The sequence below is a fragment of the Haliaeetus albicilla genome, chromosome 26, assembly GCF_947461875.1.
Source record: "Haliaeetus albicilla chromosome 26, bHalAlb1.1, whole genome shotgun sequence".
In the NCBI taxonomy this organism is placed as follows: Eukaryota; Metazoa; Chordata; class Aves; order Accipitriformes; family Accipitridae; genus Haliaeetus; species Haliaeetus albicilla.
The window spans coordinates 12,744,713-12,767,972 of NC_091508.1; the positions used below are offsets into that span (position 1 = coordinate 12,744,713).

Below are 23,260 nucleotides of genomic sequence, written 5' to 3' on the forward strand. Positions count from 1 at the left end.
AACTACTTTTTAAAAATGAAATGATTAGCTTTTTGTTTGAGCATTTTTCTCAAAAGAGACCAGAGGAAGAGCAATGCGGGTTCTTCAGAACTTGGGGAGCTCAGAGTTGGATGATGGAAAGAAAATTTCCATGTGTAGCTCTGGGCCACAGAATAATTGTCTTACAAATGTTTTCCTGAGAAATTCTAGGAGATGACCTGGAAACAGGCTACAGGACTTGGTCAGTTTAATCTTCCGCTAAATTAGCCTTGAGTAATTACAGTGAACATTTAGCAGCTCATGCCCAAACTCCATTCACCTGTTTGTTGACATGATGATTAGAGAAGGTGAAGAAATTAGCAGTGTTTTACTTGCTAATGAGAAAAAGTATTCACCTTTGTCAAGGAACTGCAGAAGCGTGTCTTGTATATTTTAGACTGACAGTAATTTTTAGGCAGATGGCCATATCCATTGCTCCTCTTACGTGCACTGCTGATGAAAAATACTGCCATGTCTCTTGCAGCACAAAAAGTTACCGGGACCTTTCTGGTAACATTGGCCTGGAATATTTCTCAGGATTTTTTCATTTTCTGAGGTGTCAAAATTCCTTTCACATTCAGCCTGTGAGATTTGTATTTTAGATCTTCTATTCTTCATAGTAAATGCTGGATAAAGATGTCTAAGCTAATTTGACCAAGGAGTGGATGGAATGAAGGAGGTGGGATTGACATTGTTGGTAGGATTTTTTAAGCCAGTTGAGGAGTGACACTTGGCAATATTGGGGTCTGGGCTTTCTGTGCCCAATCCTACACCAATGAATTTAGATCTTGGAGCAAGTCATGTCCAAGATAAATTTTTCAAAGGGACACTGTCCTGCCTTCTTTAAAGACTTTGTCCCTATTCATTAGAAATTTGTTTTTCAGAGTAGCTGAGTGCTCTGTTGTAAGCAAGGTTGCCTTGAAATGGAATTGCTGGTCTGGTCTGATGGATGTCTTGCTTACCTAAAATTTGACATCCAAAATGAGGCTGCTTTTTAAGCTTGACTAGACATATGTGTGGCTTAGTTTCACACATGAAATATATTAGCATAACATCTTTCAGAACTGGATGTGGTCAGACTGAGTTAAGCAAAAACTGACTAAAAAAAAGGTTTATCAAGTAAACAGAGCTCCTCTGAATTGAAGAGAGGTATAAAAGTAAAATAATATTAGTCACAAGTATTAGTTTGCAAAACAATGTTACCCAAGCCTGTGGTTCACTGAGAATTTCCCTTTTCCATTAAGAATTCAAACTTTCAAGGCAGACTGGGAGAAGGGGCGTTTTGTGAGCCCTTCAGAGCAACTCTGTGTGCTGTGAGGACAAACATCAGGCTTTGCCTTTAAAACATCTTCTCTTTGAACAAGATTTTTCCTTTGGACAAGTTATGGATTGAAATGAATAATTTTTAATCTTTCTGAGTCTGTGCTCAGGTTTTCTATTGCTCACATTGGGCCGTGAATATCTAACAGCACCTCATCAGCCTCTGAATAAATTACTTGCACATCCCCTGACTGTGCTTCATAATAGTGTGCCCCAAGCTGCTTCTATTTTACATGCTCTTTGAGTAAATATTGAGCAGGGATTTACAGAAATTGAATGCAAAAAAACCTGCCTGCCTATTTATTGTGTCCCAGATTAAAGTGAGTCAAACCTATTTCTGAGACTTGGAAAAATTTGAATTTCTTCTGTGATTTTTCTTATCACTTTAACCTCTGCTACGTGTCCATGTTTCAGCAGGCAGTGAGTGTCGACGTCCAGTTCAGAGAATGCTTGCAGTATCTCTGGTCTAACCTGAGAGCAGGAAATCCAGTCATTCGTACGAGATGACTTGCTCTCTGTTCCCGCTAGTCCAGTTATGAATGCTAACAAGTCTCAGACTGCTCATATGACAGTTGGGTAGATAGTCATGTCCTTAGCTCAACTGCATTGTTTGGTTAAACCAGATGGACGCACCAAGCCTGCTGAATTTTGATAATCCTGAAAATGAGCTTTCGGAGAATAAACTTGGTAATCTTTGTTGTTTTGTTAGTGGGCTTTTTCTAGCAAACACTACAGTCCTGTCACTCATCAGTGTCACTGTAAAAATGTATTTAACGTGGCTGTTACCAGTTTTTCTGTTTGCAAGAATATGCAATTGCCACTCAGTGGGTGTGATTTAATTCATGCATGTTCTTAACCTCATTGGTGTCCAGTGAAGGTGATGTGAATCAACTTCTTGCTGAATAGACATATCACTGAAACCCTAGGAAAAACAGAGCTCCCTGAAACGCTTCCATCTGGAATATTGCAACAGCCTATGTTTGTTTAGGCATACGAGATGGTATCAGTCATTGCTGCAAGGTTCATAAAATCCCTCTCAGCCTCTCAAACTAGCTATCAGTCTACTTTCTGCCTGTAGCTCTTTAGAAGCTGTTCTATGCTTGACTGTAGTTAAAAAAAAAAAAAATAAATTTTTAAAACAAGGCTTCCAGTGAGATGCTAGAAACTTTAGTAATACTGATGGTGATATAATAATAAAATGTCTTCCATTTAGCAATGTATTTCAAAGAGAAATTCCTTGCTTTTTCTAGAGATAAACATGCCACAAACATAAAAGACATGTTTTAGTCTTTAGGGAAATAGAAGTAGAGGAGCTTAAAGCAAGCTAGCAAATTTGTCATCAAAATTTATCAGCCCCAGGTGTAAAATGTACTTGTTCAATAGAGATAGCTGATGAATAGCAGCAAAGAGATTGCATTTTAAAATTTTCAACAACAGAAAGGTGGCTGAGATGCACAGAATTTCACACTGCTCTTTGAAAAAGCAAACAGCATTTGCCAAACAATCAAGGTTATTATCTCCCTAAGTGTCAGGAGGATGAAGGTATATGTGCCCTGTCTGCTTGTCAGTCGAAAGGGCTGAGGCACCCTGGGGGAATGTGTGGGTATATGCTGTATAGCCAATCTGTTGCTTCCTTGCTTGTTTATTTTTATGAACATTGAGTTGGTGGGTGTGGGACAGGGGATGGGATTATCTGCCAGCACATATTTGTATGTGCATGGGGTGCACTGTATAGCCTTATGTTTCTGTTTGTCATTGACTCTGCTCTTTCTTTGTCTTCTTCTTGCTGGAATCTCTCTCTAGGAGTTTCATGGGGTAATATGTTATTCCTGTCTCTTGCTGCACTGTTATGCCTGTCAAATGTGTGTACACACACTTGCCACTGTGGAAACGAACCATGTTACACTCATTGCATCAACTTCTTTGTCCCTTTATTACTCATTATTCAGTGAAATGTATTTTCCCTTAACAGTCCTCATTCATCCTAATTTTGTTTAAGCAGAGGATAGAAGCAGACTAGAAAGCCAAGTAGACCAGAGAGTCAGAAACCATGATAAGCAGATATACGTGTACCAAAAAGATCTGAGGGGATGACTTAGTAGGTACATCATTAATGCGTGAGTTGCAATTCATGAAAATCTTAATAACTAGCTTTAAAGAAGCAGTTTTATTCTCATTCAGAGGATTGCACCTCTAAACCGCATTAGCGGTGCTGGAAGCTTCAGGACTAATCTTGTGCTGTCTGGACAACATGACCCAGCTGGGATTCAGGCTGTCAGCCTCTGACATTGGTGAAAAGTCTTTGACGTGAAAACAGGGTGTAGATACCTTTTGAGAGGTTGGCAGGGGCAATTTGTAAAGAAGGAGATAGCAAAAGTTGCATTTAACCATCTGCCAGGAGGTGACAGTTTTGTCATCGGTGTGGTACGGCACAGCTTTGCTTCGGGGACAGAGGGGAGGCAGAGCTGCATCATCTCACACCACAGTTTCAAGCAGGGCGGGAGCTCAGGTGGGATTCTCCACAGCAGATAACCCAGAGGTGCAATGAAAAAGACGTAAAGAAAGGTCTTTGATGTGGTCCAGGAAATTGGGTATTTGTTTCTTCTGTCTAGGAAGCCAGATCGTGTAGATCCTGGGAGAGGGTGGCTTTGTGCTTGGGCAGAGTTGCGTGAGCTCATTTACTCTTTGGTGGAGGAATTTACTTTCTGCCTTGGGGACTTCAGGCAATTGCAGAAGGCAGTGACTCCACCCTACTCTGAATATTTGATGACATGACTCTAAGAGGACCATGTTATGTGAAATCAGAGCTGCTGGCAGAAGCAACAGAAACAAGAAGCTTCCATTATAAAGAACTATTAATTTTTTAAAGGATCTTTTATTTATTAAAGGAAAAAAGACCATGCAAAGCTCTTTTAAAATATTTTTATTATTTTAAATAAATGAGCAGCAAACTCCCCCAGAAAAACAGAACTGGCCTAATGCAACCAGAACTGGCCTAATGCAACCAGAATTGACCTAATGCAACCAGAATTGACCTAATACAATTTTTTCTTTCTGGTGTTCTTTTTTTTTTTTTTTTTTTTTTTAAAGTCATTGGGCTTCTGTTCACTGTCTGTTTTTATCCTGCTTGCTCTTCTGTACTTCTTCTGAATTTTATAGTTGTTATTCTGCAGTCGCCTAAGATCTTGTCCTTCCATAGCAATTTATTTTCGTTGTGAGAAATACTCTGGTCAAATGTGTGCTTGTATACACCTTTTGACTGAATCCTAGTTCCATCTGGACCTTTTATTTTGTGGGACATCTCACTTTGTATTAGTGATATAAAAACCAGTATTTCAGAGGGGGTTCTTAAAAACATCGAAAACAACCCTTAAGGTTTTATTTGACAGGCTGAAATAGTTGCAGAAGCTCCATTTAATTAAAATGCAATTTACATCATTCTAGTTTGGAGTACCAGTCTGTTGAAAAAGCTTTCTCCTATAGCAGGAACCTTACTGTGACAAGAAATAAGTATGATTTTTCAAGATTCTCTATATGACTTAGATCATAAATCCCATTAACATTTAATTGGCTCATACTCTTTGTTTGCTTAGGTGCCTGAAAGGAAAAAAAAATAAAAATCAATGCTTCTTAGTGTCCTTCATTCAGGCAGAAGGAATTTTGTAGGACTGGAGCTGTCTGCCCTTCACCTCCAAGCTCTCAGTGCAGTCATCCACACACCTCCCCGTGCAAGGGAAAAACAGCTGCTTCTCTCAGACCCAGGAGGAAGGATTTGCTCTGCCCCACCTATTCACTAGTCTAGTAGGTCTGTTTAACCTTCCTAGAAATATTAAGTCCACAGAGGTTGTTGCTTCAGGCTTGTGAGACCTGAGCTAGCTCCTTCAGAGCCAAGAAGTTTCTCTGTTCTCGTCTTGAACTTTCCTTCCAGGAAGCCTTACTAGTACAGTTGTTATTTAGTGGAAATGCATGGCAGTGTAGTAAATAGGTGGTTAGGTCTCCTGGAATCAGGAACACTGGAAGACATCATACAGAAATATTCTGTGGTTCTGCTTGAACCCGGGTGAGGGCTGTTGAGATTTATTAGTTCAGCTGCTACCTGTCAGTGGCTGTGCCACTAAGCTGGGCTGTGCGTGTTAATCTGCAAACCAGAAACGTGGCCACAAATGATCGAGAATTGAATATAGTTCTGGGCCAAGGTATCCCACCTCTTTTTTCCTCCTACTGCCCCAACCACATGTCCCTTAACCCTCTCACCTTCACTCTCCTCTCACCTCTACTTTCCTCAGCTCCTACCTCTTCACCCTCTCTGCTCTGGCTTCCTCATCTAGTTAAACCCCAAATGGCTGGGCAACATGGAGCAACCCGAGTGATTTGCTTGGCCTTCCAGAGGGGAGAGGGCCAAGGGAGAAGCAGGGGCAGCCAAGATGATGGGCATGTGCTGGGTGACCATCAGCTGTGGGGACAGGCTGGCCAAGCCAGGTGTACCTCCGCCCCGGTAACCTATTTCCCCTACTACTTCCCTCCTGCCACTGACTCTCCTCCTCAAGAGGCTGAACAAATTGTTGTACAGCCAGGCATTGCTAAGGATCAGACAAAGCTGCCTGGTGAGTAGGTGACCTCCAGTTTGGGTGGCTCAGCTGGAGGCTATGGTGACAAGGAGACGGCTGCAGTGACCGTGGCAAGATTGTTGCTTGCTAAGAGTTGGTGATTTGAAAGCAAGAATGCAAAGCCAAACATGGGCCAGATCTTCAGTTGTGCTAAAACCTGAAGAGAAAGTCAGTAAAAGCTATGTTGGCAGTGTCTGCTTCATCTTAACCAGATTAAAGAGTCTCTAATGAGAATAAAAAATAATTTCTTTTAAATATATAATAGTTATTTTGTGGCATTAAATCAGTCCTGTAACTCCATGAGTATTAATTAGCTCAGTCACCTGGATTTACAGCCATGCCAGCAGTCAGGATCCATCTGCAGCTGATTAAAATGGCCCTGAAGCAGCCCTGAAAGATGAGATAGGGAGAGGACAGGTAAGCCTCCATCCTGTTCCCCCTCTCCTCCATTTCTATTAAATCATATGCAAAGGCAACTTGTGTTCAATGTATAAGTCATTGGGATACAACCCATGGCCTTCCAAAAATTCCTTGTGCCTCACTGCTTATTGCATTTCAGGACAATTGCAGTGACTGGTAATTGGAGAAAGAGACCGGAGATGACACAGGAATGCGTGTTCTAGGTTGCAGATTCCAGTCCAGTGTTAGTATTGAGTAGTACAGTATTAGTACTGAGTTATTAGTCTTTTAGAAGTGGATAGATTGCAAAAAGACACCTTCCAGGGCTGAGCAAGGTCAGCCAGCCACGAAACTGGGTGGTTTCCTCTGCTCTTGGTGCTTATCCCTTAGCATAGTGCATAGGGCTGGCTGCTAGCATGGTGGGGGAAGCTTTGCAATCCACTACCTGCACATACCTCTTGTGGGTCTCTCGCGTTACTTGTATTTCTATTGTTTTCCTGTTGGAGAAGAGAAATGTTTAGCGAACCGGAAGAGCATAGAATAGGTATATCAGCATCTGTTCAATGTGTTACTCATTCACACCTGTGTTTCTTCAATACAGTCTCAGACCCAAACCTGTAGTCATGAATAAAACTCTGTTAAAGATTTTCATCCCATTTTTCACTTCATATGAAATGAAGGGGAATGTCATTGTTTTGCTGTTGGGTTGGAAGAAGATGTAACCGTGTCTTTTTTTAATTTATTTTGGAAGTGCACGAGGAAAGGAACTCTGTCCTTCCCCTAAAAACCTCTTAAAGGTAGCAAGAGGAACGGTCTCAAGTCTTGCACTCAGTTTTAACAAAAACTAAAACCAAAATGTGACTTACAGCACCTGCATGTGTAAGTGGGAAGTTGCCCTAGCACTGTTCCAGGCATGTAATATGCTGTCATATTACATGTTCCCGCATGGGTTTGGTAGCATGTCTTCCAAGAGAGACTCGAGGATGAGGGTGTGGGCATGGAGCCGCTCTGGTCCCCAGGGGAGCTCAGTCCCTCACCAGGAAGGCTCCAGTTCCCTCTGGTCACCGTCTGCTTGTCTAGACACAACGTCCCTGCCAGAGAAGTGCAAGAAGCACGCAGAGAAACATCCTCCTGTCTCACCCAGGTGCCTGGGAGGGAGGAGAGCCACGTGTGGCTTTCTCACTTCTCCTGCCTGGGGCTGGGATGAATGTACTGAGCCTCCTCTCCTGGTGGCTGCAGCCGAGGTGTGCTGCTGCCCTGGCTTGGACCGTTGCCTGGGTGGGAAGTTGGGGCAGGAAGGTCACCGGTTCCTGGCTGATGCTTGGTGAGTAGCTGGGAAGCGAGCGAAGGCTGGAGAGCATGTGTGGCTGAATGCTGCAAGGACCATATCCTGCCCACAGCCTTCCTCCTGTGCGGTGATTAACACGTCTCAAGTGGGCGTTCATCTGCAGTCCTCACTAGTACTGTCTGCATCTGTGGTGAGGACGGCACCCAAAACCTGTAAAAAAACCCCCAAATTATTCCACAACCAAAACCACACTGGGTACCTATAGATATTCCAGTTAGTGACCTCAGGACCAAACTATTCCCTCTGTTGTTCTTGTGCCTTTTATCCTTTGCAGAGGAACCAAAGGCAAGGACATCAACACAATCAAGTCCCTGCGAGTTCTGCGGGTCCTAAGACCACTGAAGACCATTAAACGGCTGCCAAAACTAAAGGTTAGAGAATAACCACAAATCTTTCCTTCTCTGGAGGTTTGCAACTGATCTGAGTGGAAGTTGATGGACTAAACTTAATCCAAGTTATTTGTGTTCCTTTTATTTTGTTGCAATTAATCTCTTTGCCAGATTTATAAAAATAGCTGTGCAGATGTTTAGCAAATGTCAAACACTTGTTTCTTTTGCAAACATTGTATGCAATATTATGAATTATTGTGAATCCATATTAAAATCAAGCTTCTAAAAAAAGATAAGAAAAAAATGCAAATAAATTACAGTTCATAAGTGTGATGGTCTTAGAAATGATATAAGAGAAAATAGGTTTTGGAGTGTTTGACTTTCCCTAGAGAACTTAACATGAATATTGCAAGATTTTCCACAGTCTGTCTAAAGAGAAATGTCATTGGTGTATGAGGACTTTTAATCTGTTCATCTTTTCTATTAAAGAATATATAGTGCAGGGTTTTATAGCAGTACCCTTTCATCTCTAGAATACTAAGTTACAAAGTAAAATAAATGTAATGGCCTGTGGTTACTTATTCAACACCATTTCACAAATGCTTTGAGATACAGCCAGCCCCTGGAAACAGAGAATGGAAGGAGTTACAAAATTTAATAATTTCTGAGTTTTGGGAACTCTTGAACACTTATTGTAAAAGATCTTCATGTGGCATCACTGCTTGCAGGCTCTTTTCTGTGAGAGACAGGGAAAAAGAAGCGATGGGTGCTTTTGCAATGGTGAAACTGTGTCTGACAATTCCTGTTTTCACATAGTGGCATGTAAAAATCATGGTCAGCTGTTACATAGTCTTGCTTTTATCATTCCCCATAATTCATGCTTAAATAATTTTGATTTTATGCATTTTTATGCGTACTAAATTTACCTCAAATGATAAGGAAGAGTAATGTTGAACAATGTAGAAAATAGTCTTTATTTGTTTAGAAATTTGAAATGTACAGCTCTTAGGTCATAAAACAGACAACAGTAGCTCAGTCCTACAGCAGGACTGAATGCTTGCTTTTTATTGAATGTCTTCCTTATTTTCAAGCCATTTTACAGAGTAATTTTACCACCTCTAAAGAAGTATTCAGAACTCTTTATGTGAAGCAGAAGTCATATTCATATGGTTTGTCTTCAAAGTTCTTTCAATTATTTTTTTCCTGGATGTGATGTTGTGTGCAACAATCAGCAAGATTAATGGGGTGATTAGAGATATTTCCAGTGTTTTAATTCAGGATTTCTGGGTTGCATCATGAGTGTAATTTTGTGAATTATTCACTTCCATTCAGAGAAACAGAAACAGTATTGTACAAACCCCACGCTTCAGCAGTAGGACTGTTCAATTTATATTATTATGACAAACTTAGACTAAAATTAAACTGCAAATTACTTGTAACAATGAATCAGTGACTAATAACCAAATAATAAACGTATCTGAGAAGTTCTTTGCAGGGAGTTCAGAACTGACATATGCTGACTAGATTAGCCACACTTAACTTTTGATAGACAGTTCACTAGAAAAATATTATTTGAAGCATTTGGTTGTTTTGTGTCTGGTATATTTTTCTTATTATTCAAACAGTTCAAATAATGGTCAACGAGCAACACATTTGATGAGTTTTTACCTATCCACTGGGAATAAATTAAACACAAGTACGTTTTTCATTTCATAATTGGCCATGGAAATATTTGCTGAGGACTACTATTTATCTCAACAAGCTGCAATTATCTTTATAAATTTTATGGACAGCACCAGAAAATTCAGTGGCACAGCCAAACTCATTGAGAAAGGATAGGAAGTCGGCATTATCTCTCACAGCTGCAGCATGACTCTTGGTCCAACACTTGGTGTGCTAGTCCATGAAACCATCCATGGGTTGTAGGTTGGGTAATTACTTCCAAGTGTAGTTAGATGCTAGATGCCAAGATGTTAGATGCATTTTTCTTTTCTTTTCTTTCAACCCCTTAACATTGTTCTACTCCATCCCCAGGCTGTCTTTGACTGCGTGGTGAATTCCCTGAAGAATGTCCTCAATATCCTCATAGTTTACATGCTCTTCATGTTCATTTTTGCCGTCATTGCTGTGCAGCTCTTCAAAGGCAGATTCTTCTACTGCACGGATGAGTCGAAGGAGCTGGAGAAGGACTGCAGGTATGGCCAGGGGCAGGGGCTGTCGGTGGGGAGCCCGACTTTCCTCTGGCAGCAGCAGGTCCCTTGACTGTCCCAGAGCTGCATCAGTCAGGTATCTGCTGAGCTTGATGAGTCTCCTCTAAGGAAGAGCAATGCTTCAGCACATTTACCCTAGAGATGAATTTTCCCTTTTGTTGTTTTAAGAGCTGCATCATTCTTGGGTCTGATCTAGCAAATGCTTAATGATACGGGGGAGCAGGCTCCTTTTCCCAGGGAGGGCTCAGTATGATTTTAAGGTAAAGGGTTTTTGAAGAGATGGTGTGACTCCTTTTTCTACCTGCTGCCTTTGTTCTTAGGGCTTGTATGAATTAGGAAAACATAATGAATAAATAATCAGAAGTGAGTCAGTAGGAAGTTAAAGAGCTCCTAATTAGCTAGAAAAGGGGTCAGTATTTGAATATCTTAAAAACCCTGTCCTGCTTTGACCTTTACAGCAGACTGCCAAGGTGCTTTACTCACCACAACGTGCGTCTTCCTCACTTGCCCTTTTTCTTGGCACCCAAACCACATTCTCAGCACTGTCCAGGTCTGCCCACGTTAGCCCTCTCCTGCCACCTTGCAAACACAGGGCACATCCCTGGTGGGACCACGTGCACACTGCAGCCACGGAGGCTGTCACTGAAGTTCTTCCTTGCAATAAAGCAGATATATTACAGAAAGAAATGTGTAATTATAGAAAAATGTAGGTTGGAGGGGAACTCTCCAGATGCCAGGTCCCTCGGCCCCTCAAAGCAGGACCCAGTTAGAAGTTAGATCCAATTCTGAAGTAGGAGCCAGAGACTTTTTCCCATCAAGCAGCACAGTTTTCTGTGGGGTCAGACAATCTGGGGGCCAGCATGCTGTTAATTGCTGGCTTTGCCTAATGGATGAATGTCCTGAGCATAGTTTCTTTCATTTCTAGACCTCAGGTCCAGTTCCTGTGGCTCAAAATGGCTCAAAGAATGGTCTTTACTTCTGTTAACAAACCTAGGGGCTGTCTCTTTATTTGTCTTTAATACATAGCACAGTCGGACTCTGCTACTGGGGATTTTCGATGCTCCTCAGTGACTCATATGAAATGGCTGATTTGGTTTAATTCTCTCATTTGGTTTGAATCTCTGTTTTTCCTAGGGGTCAGTACCTCGATTATGAAAAAAATGAAGTGGAGGCGCAGCCGAGGGAATGGAAAAAATACGAGTTCCACTATGACAACGTGCTCTGGGCTCTGCTCACGCTCTTCACTGTCTCCACAGGCGAAGGGTGGCCAACGTGAGTACACGGGACTGGCGGGGTCAGTGATCGAGGAGGTAATGGCAGCTTTCCACAGCTCTGAGGGACATGTAAATGGCAGGTGAACTGTGAAATAAGAATAGCCTTTTATCAGCTAAGCTTTTACTTTCCCTTGTGTTATTATTGGGTAAATCAGCAGGCAGGGCTCTTCATTTTACTCCTTGTTCTTCTGAGCTTGCACAGGGATGCTTAGGCAGTTTTCAGTACTTAATAGCTTGCTTGCTCCAGTCTTTTGGACTTGCACGCCTTTCCCAGGTGTAAAACTGATAATGGGAATGTAAGAAAATGAGGGCAAAAGCTATTGTGACCTATGCTGAAAGTGTGGTGGGTATGACAGTCCCAAAATTATATTTACTGTTCAGCATACGACTTTATTTTGGCACATTTTTCTGCTGGGACACATGGAGTACAATTCACGGTCAGGGTTTCTCTATGGCAGGCCTTCCCTGTTCTCCACATTCAGCTATTTCATAAAATAAAGAAAAAAACATACAGCATCTATCTCCCTTCTCCAGTCCCTCACTGTGTTCCCCTACTTGGAGGTCATCAACACTTTTCTTTTCCCATCCTTACTTCATCCCTGTTGACCAGAGAAGAGAAGCCAGATCTAACTGTATCCTCTCCCCTTGGCCAGGGGGATAAGTGGATCTGTACGTAGCAAATCTCCATCATTCTGCAGAATGGTGAAAACAGCAAGGGTTTCCCTAAAAATATCCTCAAGAAAAACTTCTTCCCAGCCATAGAGATGGGAAAGAGTTTGACCTGAGCATATGTGGAAAACCCTCCACATGAGTGAAGGCCAGTGAGTGACTATCAGGGTGTCATTGGTGCTTCACACTGATTTCATTGACTTTTCTTCTCTCTTTGCGCTTGATTGCAGTGTGCTGAAGCACTCAGTGGATGCTACCTACGAGGAACAGGGTCCCAGCCCTGGCTACCGAATGGAAATGTCTATCTTTTACGTGGTGTATTTTGTTGTCTTCCCTTTTTTCTTTGTGAACATCTTTGTGGCGTTAATCATCATCACCTTCCAAGAGCAAGGAGATAAAGTGATGTCAGAATGCAGCCTTGAGAAAAACGAGGTACCCGTGTCTTCTGAATCTGGACTTAGCACCTGGGGGCTCAGAGCACCTCAATAGTGGTGGAAGCCCACTCCTCGTCCCTCCCATGCCATGGGGGACTTTAGAGCAGTCACTACCTGAGGGTGTGTAGTATAGAGACCAAATAAATTACAGACTGTTTCAGCTTTTGCATAAAAACAAAACCAGGGAGAGCCCCCGAAATGCTACATGTTAGTAAGCACTGTCACACGTTCCTGTGGACCACACCTCCACTTCAAAGCGAAGATAGGCTTGCACATTAGCTCAAGCATGTAGGTGTGAAAGGAGACAAATCTTTGGCCTTTTAGAGGCCAGTCATCAGAAATCAAACTGAACTACAATTGCTACGGCTCTCTAAAGGAAAGGTCCTCTCACTAGGCTGGTTTTATGCCTGGCTGAGATGATGTCCTCCTGACAGCAGTGGAAAGTAGATGCCTTGGGAAGAGTGTAAGACCAGGACAAGCAGGTATGAGGCTTTTCTTTAATGCCCTAGCAAGTTCCATCATTTTCAGCTCAGGAACCTCCTGAGTTGGACGTGGTTTTTCTTTAGTTCGTGGCATCTGTGTATCTTTCTTCCATGGATGTATCCAGCTTCCTCCTGAACCCATGCAGTTTTTTAGCATCTGCAACATCCTTTGTCTGGGGTCCCACAGCCTCAATAACCTGTTGTGCAAGAACCATTTCTTTTCATTTATTTTGAAACTGGAAGGTGATTTTCGATGAAAAGAGTTGAGTTCTTAATCAATTATTAATTAATGCATTGTTTGTCTATATGAACAAAAAGTCCAAAATAAAGCAGTGTATTTAGAGATGCTTTACCCATTTTATTTTTTCAACTGAGCAGAAAGGATTTTTGCAGTAATTAAGACTTTGAATTCTTATCTAAATCCAAGATGAGAAAATGCTCCAGAATCAAAACTTCTTGTGGGTAGAAACCAATTTTTAATGAACTTTTATACTTATAGTAATGTGAACAGAAATAGCCAAGTAAAGGGGGTCTTTGAGAGTTCACCCAGTAATATTTGTTGGATAATTTATTGGTTGAGTTCAGTTCACATTTTATGAAATGTTATTAGCTCTACAGGTTTTGCTGTGTGTGAGAACTTACCTGAGTTTCACAATACTTTTTTTTAAATGCAGATAACATCTTTACCAATCCTCCAGTTTCTGCACTTACTTATCAGGAGGAATTGGCAGAGTATTTTCTGAAGAGAGCCTGTGGATTTATAACTCCCTTCCCTACATGGGAAGGGATTGGGACCTACTGGGAGCTGGGCTGGGATGGAGGGCTGCCTCCTAGGATTGCAGGGGACCATAGGCATGTTGTGGGGTTTAATATTTCAGCGGGTGTCCGAAAGTGATCACAATTTGGGGATCCTGTGCTGCATTTTACAGGGGTAGCCAGTACTTGCACCATGTGTGAGAAACACTTAGAAATACCATCCTCCACTAAATGCTCCACTCACCCTCCCAACAATATCCTGAGTGATAGATACTGCCAGCCCTTTTTTTTGTATTCTTTTCATTCCATTTTTGTTTTGTAGAGGGCCTGCATAGACTTCGCCATAAGTGCCAAGCCACTGACCCGCTACATGCCTCAGAACAAGCAATCTTTTCAGTACAAGATGTGGAAATTTGTGGTGTCCCCTCCCTTTGAGTATTTTATCATGGTCATGATTGCACTCAATACCATTGTCCTAATGATGAAGGTTAGTGGGCTGTTACTGAATCTTTGCAATTTCGGGCTTGCTAATGCAGTGTTTGCTGGAGAGGCTTTGTACTCTCAACCTGAGAGCTGGGAGGGGGATAGGCAGGAGCAACCACCACTTCTTATTTGCCTGTTGTCGTTTTTAGATGTCTTGTGGGATTCCTTTGTTCCCCAAAGGGAGGTGGTTTAGTTGTGATGAGATACTGCAAATGGGATTCCCCTGCACAGCGCTGGTTTGGCTCATAGCCCCTTCAGCATATGGCCAGTGGGATGGGAACTGGGCTTCTCGGGTCCTGAGCTCCCAGCTCAGCTTCCTGCTGCAGAGCAGGGTCACTTCTTCGGGATGCTTGAAATCCAGCTGTGCCAGGGAAATTACTCAAATTTGCAGCAGCGTCAAGCTTCTGGGATGTGATCCACAGTGCTTAGGAGGAAGAGATGCACGTGGCTCGATGTTGTGGCTGATATCCCCTCCTATCCCTTGCCTAGCTTAAAGTATTTTCACAGTCAAGGCATCACCATATTCCTAGGGTCTGCTGGAATGAAACACGGTTCCGCACTTGTCCTCTAGTTTTGAAAATGCCCTTCCTCTCTCCTCATCCATGTTGTGCTTACAGGCAAATGTGCACCAGCAACAGTCTCCCAGTCCTGGGGTTATCTCCAGCTGTCCCATTAGGATAGCCTGTAGGCAACAGTGTGCTTCTGGAGTGGCACTGAATAACTGTGTCGTAACCCCCAGTCTTGCTTAAAGTGAGCACAAAATCTGGCACTAAAATGAGCAGGAGTCTTGCAGTCAGTCAAGTCAGCTGGGAAGGTTTTATTCTGTAAGTGATCTTCCAGTAACAGCCTTTCTTCCATCCTGGTTTAGTTCTATGATGCTCCAGAAGCATATGAAGAAATGTTGAAATGCCTGAATATTGTGTTTACATCCATGTTTTCAATGGAATGTGTGCTGAAGATCATTGCCTTTGGTGTGCTGGTATGTGCCTTCCTCGTTTACTTTCAACTGTTTCCTCTCTACATGAAATGCTTGTATTTCATGACGTGCATTTAAAAACAAACAAAAAAAGCCTGTGTTGCAAAAAAAAAAAAAATAACCCCTGGATCCCTCTATCCCCCTTGTGTTTTCATTTGGCAGAATTATTTCCGAGATGCCTGGAATGTCTTTGATTTTGTAACAGTGTTGGGAAGTATTACTGATATTTTAGTAACAGAGATTGCGGTAAGTACAGTTTGCTCAATTTGCTTCATTTACCAACAAAGCTGTACCCTGTCAAGATACTGCACCTTCTCCCTACCAGCCTTATTCCCTAGAGCAGCCTCTGGGACTCATCATGTGATGATGTCCTTGGGTGACCTGGCAGCTTGTTTCCAGTAGCTCTGCTCTTTCCATGGAGATGAGCACGGCTGTCTGCTCCAAAGACTTTCATGCAAAAAGCTGTGATGAGAACGACAGTGCTAGTGACTCTGTGAGGAAACACTCTCTCTGTCTCATTCAGCAAATGGCTCTAACCCCGAGCCGGTTTTGCCTATTAATGGAAAAATCCTGTTGAATTTAATAGAGGGAAAAGATCAAAAGAATTCTGTTGAAGACTGCTGCTTTATAGTGTGAGGTGCTTTGCAGGGCACACACACGCTTCTGTCCCTTGAGGCTTCTACCCAATCTTTGTCACGGGGCAGAGTGAAGGCGATGAGAGGAGTGAGAAGGGGAGAGGTGATGGGAACGTAGAAACAGCCAGAAACTCATCAGCCTGCACAGTTTGGGTTGGGGGAACATGGTGCATTGCCATTATGTGCACAAAAGCTTTGTGGGGCAATTGATACAACAAACAACTTTACCATAGGATTTGTTGGCCATCCCTACAATGACTGCTGTTTCCCTGCTAATGAGTCCTGTAGATTACATGAAGTGTACAAACTTGCCATTAAATTCTAGAGGATTTTTCCATAAGGGCAGCAAATGTCTAACTCAAGCCTTGACAGCCTGATATTATCCAATTTACAAATTGCTCCTCTCCTCTCCCAATGCATATTTTAGCTGATGATGCTGTATCTGTATGTGATGAATTTGAACTCTGCCATAATTGTTTTCTCAGTCCCTGGGATTTGCTTATAGATCTATGTTGTACGTGCGCTAAGAACTATGCTCCCCAGACTTCTTTACAGGACGTTCAGCTGGTGTTGAAGACTACATTACCGTTTCTAATAAAATACATTATTACCTAACCTCCTTGGAACAAAAAAGCACACAAAACTCCAAAGTTTTACTCCCCACACAAATGGCGTTCATTTAACAGTTGGTGAATCCTATCTCATAGACTTTGGATAACCTTTTGTTTTCAATGCACGGCTTACAGCCAGGGTAAAGTTACTCAGATCAAACACAAGGTCTGACTACCATTTCTCTCAGTGCTTATGAGATTTATCGCACCGTGGGCAGGCACTGGATGCTTGCCTCTACTCCCTCTATTGTGGGACACGCTTTCTTGCCAGACTCAGGCACCCAAACTTTTGCCTTGGTTTGAAAGTGCGTGCAAACATTAGCAAGTCAGCCACAAACAGACTGACGCTTCTTTTCCACCCTTCCTTCAGCCACTTTTACTGGGAGAAAGCAGCACAGCCAACTCAGGCGTGGTAAGGGAGGCTGTGGTCTCCCTGAGATTTGCATCTTCTCCTTCAGGAAGGTGTTTCCTTCACAACACCCAGCCCGCACACTTCTTGTTGAAATCCTTCTTTGTACAGCTATTTTGCAGGCAGAGAGCAGCCATCAGTGTTGCCTGTTCCCTGCTTGTCAGGTAGCAGTCCCTGCTCAGTTAACAGGCCACTGCCTCTCCCTCCAGCACCGACGGGGGTGGCCCAGCCTCGGCAGGCTGTCTGGCACCTGGGGAATTGGATACGGACTGATCAGGTTGGGCTGTGATATGTCGCTGAATTTAAGGCAAAGCCACAGCACGTCTGGGGCTGTATATGCATGCCCCCAGCTTTTTGGAAGCAGCAGCTGTCCCTTGGCTCTGCTGGCCAACTATTAAGGGTAGGAGAGTTAGTGTGTAGGCAGAGGTTCCCCACCCCTCTCCTGGTCTTTGGGCTGGAGAGCAAATGTGCTCCCAAATACCCTTGTGTGAGTTGGCAGGTACTGATGCAATAACCTCGAGGGTGCTGGAAGTGACGGCATCACCCTTCCACTCTGCAGTAATTTCTCTGGTTTCCAGCATCAAAGATAGCAGCAATTTGTGGATGCCTTTGAAGAGCAGTATGAGTTACCTCTAAAAACAGTCAGTAAACTCCAATAGGGTTAAGTTCCCAAGCACCTATACACCTTTCCATTATCCTTCCAGGTGGTAATGGAGAGGTTTTTGGTTTATGATTAACTAGATCCAGTAAGTCAAACCTTAGAGAGGACTTTCTAATGTAGTTCAACAGCTTCCCCTGGCAGTGTGTCCAATACAAAGCTGCTCACAAACATGTCTTTAATATAAAAGCCCTATGTCCCCCAGTACTACTCCAGCCCCTGACCTCTTGGTCTTCTGTCTCAGTCCATAGACCTATTTGAGCTCTGCTCTCTAAATCTTCCTCTTCTGCAGCGTTTCTGTATAGCCATCATGTCTCCTTTCCACATACTTTCCCCTGCAGACAGAGTGTGCCCAGAGGTCCCTCCCCACCTTCTTGTTAGACTTGTTTTTCAAAACTTCTTTCATAGAGCTCCTCTCTGATCTCTCTCCAGCCCGCGTCCATCTGCAGCAGCACACTCATCCACGCTGAACAGCTTTTGTAGCCGCTGGTGTACGTTCCTTAAGCCGCTCACATCCATCTCAGCCTCAGACAGGGATGATGGGCTGAGAGTTCAAAGGCATCGTGCACAGCTTGCTAAAGAAGCGTTAGGAGCTTAGTTTGCTTAAAGGTGACAGTGATGCACAGATCTCAGAATTACTGCTTAATTACCTGAGTGGGAGTTTGCAGTGGTGCCCCAAAGATTACATTTGTAACAGAATTGTTAATGGCAGCTCTCAGGACGCCTTTCATGGAGCAGTTCGTTCTGCTTTATCCAGTGGCATGTGGTGGAGGTAGTCTTGTACCAGGAGCTCCACTGCCGCTACAAGCCTTCCTCCCCTTCCAGTCCTGAGGACAGTCTGTAGCACGTGGGGTGGAAAACAAGCAGAAGGATCCAGCACTCTGCTCCGGTCCCATTTTGTTGGCTCTGCGATAGGTTGCAGCACATGTTATTCTGGCCCACAGCACATCAGGGGAAACCCAAGGGGTCCCAAAGCTGCCTGGGAAGTGGCATAATGCATGTATATCCTGGAAGAGTTACACTTTAAACCATCTTTGTAATATATAACCTGCTGTTTTGTTAAACTGGAGTCACACCCAAGTCACTTAAATACTTCTGGTATTTAGAACCAATTAAAAAAATGTAGAAAAAGGCTGAAAAACCTGATGCAGTGATAGCGAGCATGCTGTCTGCGAACAGCAGGGACCAAGGCAAGGACTGGTGGGTGCCTCATTCACAGAGTACAGATCAGGCATATAGCCTGCAGTCTTTAATCCTACTGCTTCTGCCCAACCACTCTTTACCCTTTATATTTCCAGGTAGGGTAGAGTAGTAACTAAGGCTCAGGATGAACATCCACTCTGCACAAAATGCTGTAGCTAATGCTGAACCCCACTTCAACTTTCTGGCTGTGTGCATGACAAGGGGTGCAGCAGCTCTCTGCACCGCATTATGGAGCTGAGAATAACCAAAGAGGAGAGCAGGTCTTACTCGTCATGACTCTGAGCTGTGTCCCCAACGGAGGATGACCTCTTCTCCATCTGCCTTCCTCAGCTCCAGCCTCTCCTTGGCTGACGGGCAGCCGCACGGATAGCTGGGTGGTAGCCCCCGTTAGTCCTTCCATGTGCATTCAGCCCGGTTACTACCCGTTCACACGGGGGGGGTTCTCAGGCTGAGAAGCCCAGGTGACAGCCACAACGTGAACTCAACTGTCAGTCTGCATCTGTCCCCTTAACAACCACCCACAAAGCCCTCCAGCTCCCTGTGGAGAGGGGATGCTTTACGGGTATGACTTAGAGATCAGGCTCACGAGTAGTTGCAGGAGCACCACTTTTCTCCATGACTGTATTTTCCATCTGTAAGTGTTCTCCAAGGTAAATAAACCTGCTCACCTGGGCGGTCTCATCTTGAGAGACTGAGCTTCCACCAGCCTTGCTGCATCGGTACTTTTAAACCAATGAAAAGTAAAGATAAAAGGAAAAGAAATGTGTTGATTAATTGCTTTATTTTAATTTTCTAGTCATGTCATATGTAATTTACTTTGTGAATGCAGTGGAATATATATATTTTTTTATTTCCTTAGGCAAAAACACGTATGTCAGTTTTTTACCCTCTCAGTAATTGAGGTAAAATAGGTGGCATTAAGGAGAAGGTGTCCTTGCTGACACAGCTGGCCTCAGGAGGCCAAATGGGTGTATGGCAAACTGACATCCATTTCTGTGCCTGGAAATATAAAAAACATGCTGAGAAGTGTTTGTGAATTGTCTCCCAATTTGCATTACAAAATGAAATGCAAATAACTACTGCACTGTCTGTGTTACCTTTAGGATCTCAGAATCTGTTTTGGTTTGAAGCATTTTTATTTATATAATTATCATAAAATAACACCCCCAAAAGCCCAACAGTTTTTTTCCAGTGAAATTTTCAGAGTTTCCTTTTTTGCTTGTCCTGATTACTCATTTTCTCTTTTGTTTCCTGTTTTGTTCTTTATTTTCCTTATCTACCTGCTGAATCACGCCATCCAATCAACATACAATGCGAAAACCATGTCTCCGTCTGTATGTTGTGCACCTGCTGCTCAAAAAAATAAATTTGTAAATAAACTTGCAAATATCCATCCATGAAAACATCACATATAGGACACGGTTGGTTTCATTGAATTTAAACAATTATTTAAATTCTCTGCTTTTATTTTCTCTCGTTTTTCTTTAATTTAATTCGTTTTGATGAGATTTCCGATTGCACTGGTGAAAAAGCCTCACTGCAGCGTGCCTCAAAACTGGCTTCTGTTCTGCATCTTCTTCCCCTTGGCTAATTGGTGACGTGAGGCAAATGCAGTTACCAATAGCCTGTTCTCCGCTGTTTGTTACACCTGAGAATGATAAAGGGGAGACTGACACTTGCTTTATTTTGGTGGAAAATTGAATGAGAATAGGAGGGAAGGATGCTTCTGGATGACCTGCAGTAGAGAAGATTGGCTGGCTGGGGAACCCTTCATTGTGTAAGTGGTGGTACCAAATTCAGTTCTCAGAAACTGGTTTTGTTTTCTTTTATGATGAGATGCATTGAGCTTTCTGCAAAGGGAAGCAGTACATTTAAGAGAACTGCCTTACAGGTATTTTAAGCCCATGGTTTATGCTGTACTGTAAGGCAAAAAAATTACTGAAGTGATTACAGACTTGCTTCCCTCAAATCAAAAGAGAAGTCATAGGAAAGAGTGATTTTTATTCAACTTTGAAAATTCTTTGTGATACCAGCATGTAGAAGCATTTTGCCACCACAGTGGACACAGAGTCCCTGGATGCAAAAGCAACTATCTCAAGTAAAATGCATAAGCCGTGCTATGAACAGGGCTGAACCAGGTCCCACTGGGAATTTAGTGCCTGATTCCAAAGACACCTTTGGAAATACTGGTCTTCATCTTTGAAAATCATAAATTAAGCAAAAGAGGGCGAATAAAGAAAAATACAATCTAAAACATATATGTATTCTTCGATTCTTAATTATCTTGGCTATGGTTAATAACACAAACGAGACCATAATCTTATAAAAAATACTTGCTTGGCCACCTGACAGCAGCTCTTGGCTCTGTGTTGACATCTGGACTTCCTGTTGCACAGTTGCTGTTAAGAAACAAATCAGCGTGAATCTTCAGGACAGACTGCAAATAGGCTTCATGCATCCTTCACTGAGGGGCACAGGAGGGAATTTTCTGCTAGGAGGCAGCAAAGAAGAAAACGACAATGTATAAGTTAAAAATTTGCCTAGTACAATCTGATAAGGGAATTCTCTGTGTGTGCTGCGGTGGCTGGAACCATTACAGATGATCTGTGAGGATGTCTTTGGAGACTTTGCCTTCTGCACCCCTGGCCCAGGAAGCACAAGTGTGTGCTCTGGCATCAGCTGTGCACATCAAAAATACTGAAAAAAAAATCAGCTTATCTCCATTTGGCCAAATTTTGGCCTTGTTGCTGTCCACGTTGCAGGTTAAAGATTTAAATGCTCATCCTGCAGTTTGTTAGGATTGCAGTCTCTATGGTCATATGTGCAGGTCCAGGCTCCTTCCATCACTCGGCATCCAAGTTACATCTCTGGAGCACCAAGTTGTCCTCTGGAGCTGCCATCTTCATTCCACTGCTGATGATGAGAGCCTACAGTGACTACAGCAGAAGCACCAAAGTGGAAAGGTAGTAGGGAACGAGGAGAGATCTGGGCATCACATACATAAAATCATTTTTCTAGTGTTTCTGGCTCAGGATGAAAGGAGATATGATATGATATGATATATGATATGATATGCCTGTAATGGCAGATTCCCCAAGACACAGACAAGTGTGGCAAAAATCTTTGACTTCTAGAAATCAGCAAGGGTTTTCCCCAAGCTTCAGAGGAAGCCAAGACCCTATGCAAGATTCAGGAACTCTTCTTCAGTACTAGCAATGCCGCAGGCATTTAAATGGGAACACAGCCATTTCCTCGACAGTAGTTCCTTAGCAGAAGAGGTTAATTCTTGTTGATGCCAGATGAGAAGAACTGCCAAAGCTTCCTGAGTGATCCCATTCTTGGCTTGGTTGGATTCTTCTTCCCACAGCTCTTTGCAGCTTTCGGTGAGCCCTTCATTTTGAGGACAGAAATCTGAAGTTTCAGGTCCAGGGGTTTGTTGTGTTCTGCAACTGGGCTGCAGGAAGAAGCAGGGATGAACAGCTCAACTTCTGCTAGATTTATTGCTTTGTGGCAGCGTAACGTTACCTCCTTCACTAAATCCTGCAGAGTATGTCCAGCCATGGCATAAAAACCTCATATTCTCACTGCAAGCTTAAAAATTCAAAACACTAAATCCATTGAGCTGGTGCTTTGCGAATGGTGTACAGAATGGAGCTCATTCTGCATCCCTGCGGACAGTGGGCAGAGCTCCTGCATTGGGGAGGAAACCACTCTGCTGCTGAAGATGCTGGAGGAACAGATCCAGGCAATGGCTGTACGCCCTATTCTTCATGGATTTTCTACTTTTCAGAATGGAAAATACCCTAAGAAAGGGTAAAAGAGCAGGATGCCTGTGGTGGGACAGCAATCAAGGCCAGTTCTTTACCTGTGGTATATGTTCTCTCTGTTTTCCTCCTGCTTTGCAGTTTGCTCCAGGGATGCATCTCTCAGCTGGGCTTCCATCATACTCCTGTCTTGGGAAGCGGTGGCTGTGCCCGGCTGTGCCCAGACCCCCCGGGGCCTGGTGGGTGGTGGATGTCTTCATTACCAGAGCTCCCTCTTGTAGGAAAATAGTGACAGGCCAGGGGAAATGTTTTTCAAACATAATTTGCTAGTCCTCAGGTGGATCGTAAAATCATAAAGCTATGGTGCTCTTGTGAGCACCAGTCAGCCTTTAGCATCTGTGCAACAGAAAAGCAAAAAAAAAAACCTGGAAAGAAAGGCCTTGATAACCCAGAAGATGATCATATGTGTGTCGTGTTACAAAGGTGGCTAAGTGGGAGGAGAATTGATGCAAACCACTGTTATACACAAGAAATATTGCAATGTGGAGTTTCCCCTTTAACTGCATGCAATTCTAATACCTGCCTGGACAGTTGAGGTGTTGAAGGACAGGTTTTCTACGTGCTGTGCTGAGGGTTACACACGTGGAACCCTTCCATCCATCACGAGCGTGTGTA

At 43.1% G+C, this 23,260-nt stretch overlaps 1 protein-coding gene across 11 annotated transcripts in view; it reads left to right on the forward strand.

Annotated features, from left to right (window-relative positions):
* CACNA1B (calcium voltage-gated channel subunit alpha1 B) overlaps nt 1–23,260 on the forward strand; it is a 310,731-nt gene that overhangs the window by 237,502 nt on the left and 49,969 nt on the right. For all 11 annotated transcript variants that reach the window (XM_069771710.1, XM_069771700.1, XM_069771699.1 and 8 more), the window contains 7 exons: nt 7,967–8,063; nt 10,056–10,216; nt 11,366–11,503; nt 12,405–12,606; nt 14,169–14,333; nt 15,198–15,308; nt 15,468–15,551. In XM_069771710.1, coding sequence (XP_069627811.1) covers nt 7,967–8,063; nt 10,056–10,216; nt 11,366–11,503; nt 12,405–12,606; nt 14,169–14,333; nt 15,198–15,308; nt 15,468–15,551 — 958 coding nt within the window. The remainder of the gene's footprint in view (nt 1–7,966; nt 8,064–10,055; nt 10,217–11,365; nt 11,504–12,404; nt 12,607–14,168; nt 14,334–15,197; nt 15,309–15,467; nt 15,552–23,260) is intronic.